Source organism: Brachyhypopomus gauderio, chromosome 17, assembly GCF_052324685.1.
Source record: "Brachyhypopomus gauderio isolate BG-103 chromosome 17, BGAUD_0.2, whole genome shotgun sequence".
Taxonomy (NCBI): domain Eukaryota; kingdom Metazoa; phylum Chordata; class Actinopteri; order Gymnotiformes; family Hypopomidae; genus Brachyhypopomus; species Brachyhypopomus gauderio.
Window position 1 is genome coordinate 17510537 of NC_135227.1, and position 12395 is coordinate 17522931.

Below are 12395 nucleotides of genomic sequence, written 5' to 3' on the forward strand. Positions count from 1 at the left end.
ATCTGATAATTTAGATACATACAAATACAACTCAAATGAAGTTAAGTGAAGTTTAACCTTATATTGATTTTAAAAAATGATCATGTAGAATAACTCATGGCTAAAAAGACACAGCAGTGTGTGAACGTGAATGCTGGACTTTTTTTTCTCAAGCAAGTGCACATTTCATCATTTAGCTGAACACATTTCATTTAGCAGAACTCTAGGAGAAGGCTTAAGAGATTCACAAATCCACTGGCAAATGGTGGCACTTTATAATGACCATGCATGCGAGCTAGTTATAAACAAACATCTTGTATGGAGCGAACCTCTTGTGTCTCACTATACCACAGATACAAAGTCTTAACTTGTGATGGTGTCTGCTTAGATATTTGCCATTTTGCATCACAACGGCCAACCAAACAAATACATAAGGTCACACCGACATAAGTGCTAGAGACTAAAGCCTGGTTTATACTTGACGCGCCACGAGCGGCGCGAGGGTCCGCGCGGCGAAAATGACGTAATCGCTGTGGCTCCACCCGTGCGCGAGGGCCTCGCGCGCTGTCCGTTCGCGAGGTCGTGCACCTCTCGAATTTTGTACACCAGGCTTTAAGCCTGGTTTAAGCCTGGTTTATACTCGACGCTGTCGCGGCGCAAGGTCGTGCACCTCTCGAATTTTTTATACTTTCGCGAGCGACCGTAGCGCGCGGCTCCGCCCACCTCGCGCGACCCTGCGCGAGCGGGGTGCAGCGCGAGGGTCCGTGCGGCGAAAATGACGTAATCGCGGTGGCTCCGCCCGTGCGCGAGGGCCTCGCGCGCTGTCGCGGCGCGAGGTCGTGCACCTCTCGAATTTTGTAACTTCGCGCGCGCGTCGCGCTTCAGCGCGATGGACAAAAGCCTGGTTTATACTTTCGCGAGCGACCGTAGCGCGCGACTCCGCCCACCTCGCGCGACCCTGCGCGAGCGGTGTAGGCGTTTATACTTTCGCGAACGTCGCGAGCGTCGCTGCAGTGTTCTCCGAAACGATAGGTGGCGATAGGTGGCAGTGGAGAATAAAAAACCCCTGCAAAACCGGGGAAAGAACATTTTTACCTGACCAGAGACCGTATATATACACCAGGCATCAAACATAAATATGGCTTTGCAATGTTGTCCGAAACGATATGTGGTAGTATAAAGAAACACCCCTCAAAAAAGGGGAATGAACATTTACCTGACGCATTTTGATGTTGCTTTGTGTTTCAGGTTTGAAAAGTGCTGGAATTTAGGCTAAAGTACATTAAAATGTTGAAATTACGTTAACAAATACGAGCTTCTTGTAATTCCAGGACGAAACATGAGAGAACGTGAAGACGTTAAGATTGGGCGTTTTGAAAATAAACAACCATTAAATAATGTGATAAAAAGCGAATTATTTCGAATTATTTCGAGTATATATATTAATATTTAACTTAATTATGTTTATCGTGCTGGAAAATATTTAAATGGACCTTGAAAGTGCCGTACAAGTGCTTTAATTCCACCTTGTTTAGGTGTATGAACCCTGCAAACATGACTTTGTTGATCGCGCTGAAGCGCGGCGCGCGCGCGAAGTTACAAAATTCGAGAGGTGCACGACCTCGCGCAGCGACAGCGCGCGAGGCCCTCGCGCACGGGCAGAGCCACCGCGATTACGTCATTTTCGCCGCGCGGACCCTCGCGCCGCTCGCGGCGCGTCGAGTATAAACCAGGCTAAAGTCATGTTTGCCGGGTTCATACACCTATACAAGGTGAAATTAAAGCACTTGTACGTCACTTTAAAGGTCCATTTCAATATTTCCCAGCACGTTAAACTTAATTAAGTTAAATATTTATACATATACTCGAAATGAATCAAAATAATTCGATTTTTTATCACATTATTTAATGGTTGTTTATTTTCAAAACGCCCAATCTTAACGTCTTCACGTTCTCTCATGTTTCGTCCTGGAATTACAAGAGGCTCGTATTTGTTAACGTAATTTCAACATTTTAATGTACTTTAGCCTAAATTCCAGCACTTTTCAAACCTGAAACACAAAGTAACATTAAAATGCGTCAGGTAAATGTTCATTCCCTTTTTTTAAGGGGTGTTTCTTTATACTACCACATATAGTTTCGGACAACATTGCAAAGTCATATTTATGTTTGATGCCTGGTGTAAATATACGGTCTCTGGTCAGGTAAAATGTTCTTTCACCGGTTTTGCAGGGGTTTTTTATTCTCCACTGCCACCTATCGCCACCTATCGTTTCGGAGAACACTGCAGCGACGCTCGCGACGTTCGCGAAAGTATAAACGCCTACACCGCTCGCGCAGGGTCGCGCGAGGTGGGCGGAGTCGCGCGCTACGGTCGCTCGCGAAAGTATAAAGCCTGGTTTATACTTTCGCGAGTGACTGTAGCGCGCGGCTCCGCCCACCTCGCGCGACCCTGCGCGAGCGGTGTAGGCGTTTATACTTTCGCGAACGTCGCGAGCGTCGCTGCAGTGTTCTCCGAAACGATAGGTGGCGATAGGTGGCAGTGGAGAATAAAAAACCCCTGCAAAACCGGTGAAAGAACATTTTACCTGACCAGAGACCGTATATATACACCAGGCATCAAACATAAATATGACTTTGAAATGTTGTCCGAAACTATATGTGGTAGTATAAAGAAACACCCCTCAAAAAAAAGGGAATGAACATTTACCTGACGCATTTTAATGTTGCTTTGTGTTTCAGGTTTGAAAAGTGCTGGAATTTAGGCTAAAGTACATTAAAATGTTGAAATTACGTTAACAAATACGAGCCTCTTGTAATTCCAGGACGAAACATGAGAGAACGTGAAGACGTTAAGATTGGGCGTTTTGAAAATAAACAACCAATAAATAATGTGATAAAAAAGCGAATTATTTCGATTCATTTCGAGTATATGTATAAATATTTAAATTAATTAAGTTTAACGTGCTGGGAAATATTGAAATGGACCTTTAAAGTGACGTACAAGTGCTTTAATTCCACCTTGTATAGGCGTATGAACCCGGCAAACATGACTTTGTCCATCGCGCTGAAGCGCGGCGCGCGCGCGAAGTTACAAAATTCTAGAGGTGCACGACCTCGCGCCGCGACAGCGCGCGAGGCCCTCGCGCACGGGCGGAGCCACAGCGATTACGTCATTTTCGCCGCGCGGACCCTCGCGCCGCTCGCGGCGCGTCGAGTATAAACCAGGCTTAAACCAGGCTTTAAGCCTGGTTTAAGCCTGGTTTATACTTTCGCGAGCGACCGTAGCGCGCGACTCCGCCCACCTCGCGCGACCCTGCGCGAGCGGTGTAGGCGTTTATACTTTCGCGAACGTCGCGAGCGTCGCTGCAGTGTTCTCCGAAACGATAGGTGGCGATAGGTGGCAGTGGAGAATAAAAAACCCCTGCAAAACCGGTGAAAGAACATTTTACCTGACCAGAGACCGTATATTTACACCAGGCATCAAACATAAATATGACTTTGCAATGTTGTCCGAAACTACAGTTGTGATCAAATTTATTCAACCCCCAATGCTGCGAAGGGTTTTATGGAATTCAGTGCACATTTGTAATTGTGTTCATAATGAAATCTTACAAGGACTTGTTAAAGAACTAAATGCAACTAAGATAGCATCAATTTTTTTTGTCATAAAGTATTAAATGGCCTTTTTGTGATTTCTTCATTGACACAATTATTCAACCCCTTTACGACTACCACTCCTAAGAACAGAGGTTCATTCCAGTGTTTTCCATCAGGTTTTGAAAACATCTGTGGATGTCAATGAGCAGCAATCAAGCATGATAAGCACCAATTAGGCAGATTTAAAAGGACTGTGATACTCAGCTCCTTCTAGACATCTACTGGTGTGTTTCCAAGCATGGTGAAGGCAAGAGAATGGTCCCAGAAGACAAGAGAAGAGGTTATTGCTCTTCACAAGAATGGCAATGGATATAAAAAGATTGCGAAGTTGTTAAATATTCCAAGAGACACTATCGGAAGTATCATTCGCAAGTTCAAGTTAAAGGGCACAGTGGAAACGTTACCTGGTCGTGGCAGAAAGAAGATCCTGACCGCGACTGCTGTGCGCTACCTGAAGCGTAATGTGGAGAAAAATCCCCGTGTGACTGCTAAGGAACTGAAAAAAGACCTGTCAGATGTGGGCACTGAAGTTTCAGCTCAGACAATAAGGCGCGCACTGCATAACGAAGACCTCCATGCCAGAACGCCCAGACGCACCCCCTTGCTGACTCCAAAGAACAAGAAAAGTCGACTGCAGTATGCCAAAAGTCATGTGGACAAGCCACAAAGGTTTTGGAACAGGTTTTGGAAACTAAATTAGAACTGTTTGGGACAATGGACCAGCGCTATGTTTGGAGAAGGAAGAACCAGGCTTATGAACAAAAGAACACCTTGCCTACTGTGAAGCATGGCGGGGGGTCAATTATGCTTTGGGGCTGTTTTGCTTCTAATGGTACAGGAAAGCTTCAACGTGTGCAGGGTACCATGAATTCCCTTCAGTACCAGGAGATCTTGGAGGAAAATGTGATGGAGTCAGTCACAAACCTGCGGCTTGGGAGACGTTGGACCTTCCAACAGGACAATGATCCGAAGCACACATCCAAGTCCACTAGAGCATGGTTGAACATGAAAGGCTGGAACATTCTAGAGTGGCCATCGCAATCACCAGACTTAAATCCAATTGAGAACCTCTGGTGGGACCTAAAGAAGGCAGTTGCAGTGCGCAAGCCTAAGAATGTGACTGAACTGGAGGCTTTTGCCCATGAAGAATGGGCTAAGATACCCATAGGTCGCTGCAAGACACTTGTGTCAAGCTATGCTTCACGCTTGAAAGCTGTCATAACTGGAAAAGGATGTTGTACTAAGTACTAAAAAATAATGTCACTAGGGGGTTGAATAAAACTGATAATGATGTGAGCACAGTAAAGACATTTGTGGTTATTCCATCATAAATATTATGTTATGTTTGTCTAATTTATAAGTGCCTCTTTGATATAATTGTAAATAAGATGACTGAAATGATCAAAATCAATGTCAAACTGGCCAAAACACTTTATTTCAGTGGGGGTTGAATAAATTTGATCACAACTGTATATGTGGTAGTATAAAGAAACACCCCTCAAAAAAAAGGGAATGAACATTTACCTGACGCATTTTAATGTTGCTTTGTGTTTCAGGTTTGAAAAGTGCTGGAATTTAGGCTAAAGTACATTAAAATGTTGAAATTACGTTAACAAATACGAGCCTCTTGTAATTCCAGGACGAAACATGAGAGAACGTGAAGACGTTAAGATTGGGCGTTTTGAAAATAAACAACCATTAAATAATGTGATAAAAAAGCGAATTATTTCGATTGATTTCGAGTATATGTATAAATATTTAACTTAATTAAGTTTAACGTGCTGGGAAATATTGAAATGGACCTTTAAAGTGACGTACAAGTGCTTTAATTCCACCTTGTATAGGTGTATGAACCCGGCAAACATGACTTTGTCCATCGCGCTGAAGCGCGGCGCGCGCGAAGTTACAAAATTCGAGAGGTGCACGACCTCGCGCACGGGCGGAGCCACAGCGATTACGTCATTTTCGCCGCGCGGACCCTCGCGCCGCTTGCGGCGCGTCGAGTATAAACCAGGCAGGGTCGCGCGAGGTGGGCGGAGCCGCGCGCTACAGTCACTCGCGAAAGTGTAAACCAGGCTTATCGTTTCGGAGAACACTGCAGCGACGTTCGCGAAAGTATAAACGCCTACACCGTTCGCGCAGGGTCGCGCGAGGTGGGCGGAGTCGCGCGCTTCGGTCGCTCGCGAAAGTATAAACCAGGCTTAAACCAGGCTTAAACCAGGCTTAAAGGTGTATGAACCCGGCAAACATGACTTTGTCCATCGTGCTGAAGCGCGGCGCGCGCGCGAAGTACAAAATTCGAGAGGTGCACGACGCGCGCGAGGCCCTCGCGCACGGGCGGAGCCACAGCGATTACGTCATTTTCGCCGCGCGGACCCTCGCGCCGCTCGCGGCACGTCAAGTATAAACCAGGCTTAAACCAGGCTTACTACACCAGGGACCGACCTCATGTATACAGCCACAAGTCTAAAGCCTGGTTTATACTTTCGCGAGCGACCGTAGCGCGCGACTCCGCCCACCTCGCGCGACCCTGCGCGAGCGGTGTAGGCGTTTATACTTTCGCGAACGTCGCGAGCGTCGCTGCAGTGTTCTCCGAAACGATAGGTGGCGATAGGTGGCAGTGGAGAATAAAAAACCCCTGCAAAACCGGGGAAAGAACATTTTTACCTGACCAGAGACCGTATATATACACCAGGCATCAAACATAAATATGACTTTGCAATGTTGTCCGAAACGATACGTTAACAAATACGAGCCTCTTGTAATTCCAGGGCGAAACATGAGAGAACGTGAAGACGTTAAGATTGGGCGTTTTGAAAATAAACAATCATAAACTAATGTGATTAAAAAAGCGAATTATTTCGATTCATTTCGAGTATATGTATAAATATTTAACTTAATTCAGTTTAACGTGTTGGTAAATATTGAAATGGACCTTGAAAGTGCCGTACAAGTGCTTTAATTCCACCTTGTTTAGGTGTATGAACCCTGCAAACATGACTTTGTCGGTCGCGCTGAAGCGCGGCGCGCGCGCGAAGTTACAAAATTCGAGAGGTGCACGACCTCGCGCCGCGACAGCGCGCGAGGCCCTCGCGCACGGGCGGAGCCACAGCGATTACGTCATTTTCGCCGCGCGGACCCTCGCGCCGCTCGCGGCGCGTCGACACAAACAAACGCACGACAGCTCGCGCCTACCCGAGTCTCCGCCGGGCACCGTCCGCTGCACGCGGGGCACGTACAGTGCAGTAACACACGCCGTGGTCGCTCCCGTCAGGGTCCAGGACATCCAGGACGTCCTGTCCGGCGACATTTCAAGCGACTGGTCGACTCCTTTTCTGCGTTTATGATGTCATGCAGTATGATTGTATAGCGGCTCGCGCCCCGTGCTCGCGAGCCTTCTTGTACGGCTTCAAATAACCGTGAAAGATGTAACAGGTATTGTAGATATATATGAATACAATTTAATATCAGAATATGATGGCATAGCAATCTATAGACCGCAGTTGTTAGGTTAGCTACCTAGCATCCAGACAGGCTAGCTTAAGACAAAAGACTCAACTTAAGACTAAATACGCGGTTAAAGAGTCGTTTTACGTGCGTTTCATTACATTAACTGATGCTGCTCAATTGGTGCTAGCCTAATCGTTCAAACACATCCAGATCCGTGTTTCCCGCTGGTAAACCGAGCCTCCTCTACTCTAGATGACTCTGCTAACATCTCCACGTTTGTGCCATTATTCACTTCCTGGTTTGGCTGGGTCCGTGGTGGGCGGGGCGGATGTGCGTTGCTAGGCTACAGTGTTCGACTCGAGTTCCGTTTCGACGCTGTTTACATGTTGAACCTGAACGTGACTTCAGCCAATGTGACTCTGTCTGTTTTCTTAGTTACAAAAGCATTTTACACCACATATGTCCCAATTTCTAATCCTTCACGTTTTTTTTAACGTTTCTTTTAGGGTAGCGCATGACAGAATATGGGACTGTGACCTGAACACAGGCAGATGGGTTCTGAATATTACTGATAGCCGAACTGAACATTTAATGCGTATTTTAGTAAATATTAAATAAATAAATTATTGCATACTTTGAACACGTTGATAACAATTGCTATGATTCATTATGTAATTTAGTAAAACCTATTCGAGTAGATATGTGTGTGTGTGTAGAGCGTCATGTGTGTCAAGTTTATCCTTGCACCTGCAGGCAATAAGGCAGAAAATAGGTAATCCTGGGGATGGCATATAAAGCACTTTCTTCTTTTCAACGCCCTGTACTCTGACCGTCAACCGATTATCACACTCTTGTGTTACCTCCTTCTGTTTTTTGGGTGTAGGCATGTAAAATTTTGCATGTTTGTATAACTTTGTGACCTCTACATTTCTATATATATATTATATTCTTGTAAGAATGTGATAATATCTAAATCATTCTGACCATGACCAAGCACAATGGCTTGCATAAATCACACAGCTGTCTCCCTTCAGTGGCTGCCTGTAACTAACATGTTTTGGCAGATCGGAATGGGCTATTTGCTGGCTTGTAGTAGCCCACAACCACTGTGTGTGGGGTTCACAACCACTGTGTGTGGGGTACACAACCACTGTGTGTGGGGTTCACAACCACTGTGTGTGGGGTACACAACCACTGTGTGTGGGGTTCACAACCACTGTGTGTGGGGTTCACTTAACATCCACTTAGCTGTGCTCACGTTCTCTCCGGGGTTGCTTGCAGGAGGTGATCTGCCATGTGAACGCCTCAGTGCCATGTAAGTGGTGAGGTTCATAAGTTGAAGCGTTCCCCTCATAAAAAATGTCACGGCGGAATGATTGGTAATCCCCCTCTATCTCAAATGAGTCTGATCCTTGCCTAAATTGGGAGCTTGGAGAGGTAGAGATGTGTCAGCACCTCAGTATTTATAATCCCCCTCACTCATACTAACATCCTCACTGTCTAATCAGAGTTGAAGCCCAATCCCCACCCAGTGTATCTTCCCCTCTTCTCTCTCCTCGTCTGTCAGTCACACACACAGCCTACACCGTTTACACACTCGCCTCTCAAATATCAAAGTGTGGTTCGGTGTAAAGCAGTCTTATATATACCTGATCTAGTGAATACAAACTGATCTACAAAGTGCTATGATAATATTAAACTATTAAAACAATCCATGTTTGTCATCTATCTAACATGCTAGCAAAAGTAATGAGGAAAAGTGATGTATGTGTTAATTATTCAAAGTATCCAGCTTGCCATTGTTGCTCACTTATACACTTGCTGACCTATACAGTATATAATATACACATTCGCATATACAGTATACAATATATACATTCACATATACAGTATATAATATACACATTCACACACACAGTATACATTATATACATTCACATATACAGTATATAATATATACATTCACATATACAGTATACACATTCACATATACAGTATATAATATACACATTCACATATACAGTATATACATTCACATATACAGTATACAGTATACACTTTCACATATACAGTATATAATGTACACATTCACATATACAGTATATAATATATACATTATACACATTCACATATACAGTATACAATATATACATTCACATATACAGTATACATATTCACATATACAGTATACATATTCACGTACACAGTATATACATTCATATATACAGTATATACATTCACATATACAGTATATACATTCATGTATACAGTATACACATTCACATACAGTATATACAATCACATACAGTATAGTATATACATTCATGTATACAGTATACATTCACGTGTACAGTATTCACATATACAGTATGCAGTATACACATTCACATACACAGTATACACATTCACGTATACAGTACACACATTTATGTATACAGTATATACATGCACATATACAGTATACACATTCACATTTACAGTATATACGTTCACATATACAGTATACACATTCATGTATACAGTATATACATTCACTTATACAGTATACACATTCACATATACAGTATATACATTCACATACAGTATATACATTCACATATACAGTATGCAGTATATACATTCACAAATACAGTTTACAGTGTAAACATTGCATTCCCACTTTGCCTACTTCCAAGGGCTTAGGATGCAGGACAACTATCAGATTTTATTCTGGAAATATATATTTTTTAACAGTAAAATTTCAAGGACCAACACTGCTATGAACCCCCCACTGTATTGCTAATATATAAGCTAATTCTTTTCACATCCTTGCAAATACACCCATGTAATTAATGAGAACAAGCTTAAGTTTTGTTAAAGCACAAAAGCCTTTGTCGCACATTACAGTATATTTGACTTTGTGCACAATCTGCTGTTACTACAGATTGAGTTTTAGTCTAAACTATAAGAGTACAGTAAACAAGTAGATCATCATTAAACCATGAAATCCTACAGAGGGAAAATCTTGTGATGATTTGAAGTAGTTCAACAAATATGTGCTCAAAATTAAAAGATTTTGAAACAGCTCGTTGGTAAAGGTTCTCATCTAGGCTCTTGGTGTTCAGAGCAGGTGACCCCTGCAGCAGAGCAAATTTATGAGAAAGCCATTTATCCTGACCGAAGCTTTCACAAGCATTTCTGTAAACAGAAGATCGCAAAACCACTTCCACAGTGATTATAACTCTCCTTCTAACACATTACAGCTAATGGCCATCCCAGACTGTCCCAGAGTGACTCTGGGTTTTTGTTTAGAACAATTAAAGGTCTCCTTCATTCTTGTCTCTTCACTGCCAGAACTGGATCCTGATACATATATTAACTCACCTAAATAGATGCATTTTGATAACTTTTGAGGCCTGGTTTCCTCTTTGTGGTTTCTAAAGCAGTCCCCAATTAAAGCCATTAGAGATTAGGACAATCATGATCGATATGTGGCAGTAGGGGTGTGGATCACGGGCAGTAACTACAGTGAAGCCCAGTCAGAAACGCCTTAGGCAGGACACCTAATGGAGGCCAATTAAAATAAGAGGATTCAATTTGGCCAAAGCAACAGGAACCTAAAGATAATGCATGTATCTGAAATTGCATTCTCTTGATTAGACTCGTGTTTGCTATGCCATTTTGTGATGCTGAGGAAGTTGGTGCTGACAGCCTTTTTTTGAACACACTCTGTTTAATCTTAGCAGAGCAACTAGGAGCACAGCTTGTTTTCTCTGGATTGATTACATTGTTCGATTGTTGGATTTAGGGACCTGATTAAGATTATCAAGATAAAATCATCTAAGGTGCCAACAATGTATAATAAACTTCAATTTAGTGAAAGTGAGCTTTAAATGTATTTAATTATATATAATTAATACATTACACAGAGCCTGGTGTTAGAGAGTGAGTGAGTGAGTGAGTGTGTGTGTGTGTGTGTGTGTGTGTGTGTGTGTGTGTGTGTGTGTGTGTGTGTGTGTGTGTGTGCGTGCGTGCGTGCGTGCGTGCGTGCGTGCGTGTGTGTGTGTGTGTGTGTGTGTGTGTGTGTGTGTGTGTGTGTGTGTGTGTGTGTGTGAGATGCATGTGAAAGAGGATGTGTGAGGGGGAGGCAGACAGCACGTCACAGCATGGCCTCTATGTGGGAGTAATTCAGTTACTTAAACTGATCACGATTTAATTAACACAACACTCGGCAATTACTCTGTAATTAAAGTAATTTGTCCTCTTGTGAACCGAGAGTGCCATCGTGCCCCGGCTCGCATGCTGCTACAGATTACAGTGGGGAAGACAGGCGAGGGCAGACACACACGCACACACACAAGCTATGGCCATTTTTGGCGGTTCATCTTTCCATTAAAAGCGAGTTTACACGCGGCTTATATATCTGACTACGGGAAGAGACTACGTGTGGCTTCAGTATCCCCAGTTGACTATACAGTGTTTATAGTGGAGAGTGCTGTGGTGCTCTGGGCTGCGATGGGAGGAATATCGCGTATAGTCGTTTCTCTATAATCTATACCTATTCTCTTCCAAATTTCCTTACTTATGGGCCTAGACAAATATCCTCGTGGACGACATTTTTGTATTGGTTTTACAATTAATGTTGATTAAATTATCTTGAATAAAACTCGAAACATTTTCTCGGTTTGTCAGTGTCCACGTTACAAGAGAAAAATCTTCCGCCTGCAGTGACACCGTGTATTTCACAGGACAGGGCTCTTTCATTACCTTCATTATTTTAATCGTAACACGCATTTTCCGCCGTGTGCATATTCGCATTGCGAGTTTTATATCTTTTATAGGATGCATTTTGACGAAGAAGTGTAATTTTATAACGTCTTCAGTTCGAGAGGTGATTGAACGCGGACTTCGTGCAGCACCACGGACTCCAGAACCGAGCCGTAGATAATTAATGGGACATTTTCAGCAGCAAACAGTGACTAATTGCGCTAGACAGATATAGCGAGGAATTAATAACATGCATCCAACACTTGCCACGAATCCCTACCGCTTCAATTTGCCGGGAGATTAAAAGCGACTGCCAAGTTGACTAAATTAAGCGCGCGGGGGAAACAAACGTGCTCGTTGTGCGCGTGGAGCGGTTTGTCTGTGCTTCGCGTGCGTTTTTATTCCATGTGCGGGCGGGGGGAGTTTTACTATCTCCTATTTACAGGCGATGATCTGCATATCGTCTCGCACGGTGTCTCGCTGGGTAAAGGAGGTAAATATCACATGCACCAGCCCGCCGAACCAAGGTGTCCTATTGACAATTTGGCGCGCGCCCTGCA

The 12395-nt window shown here is 43.6% G+C and overlaps 1 protein-coding gene across 1 annotated transcript in view; it reads right to left on the minus strand.

Moving 5' to 3' along the window:
• The window catches only part of tmem260 (transmembrane protein 260), a 31415-nt gene extending 24015 nt beyond the window's left edge, over window positions 1-7400 (minus strand). Inside the window, exon 1 of the mRNA XM_076977722.1 lies at window positions 6835-7400. Coding sequence (XP_076833837.1) covers window positions 6835-6949 — 115 coding nt within the window. The 5' untranslated portion in view covers window positions 6950-7400. The remainder of the gene's footprint in view (window positions 1-6834) is intronic.
• Window positions 7401-12395: the final 4995 nt, after the last annotated feature.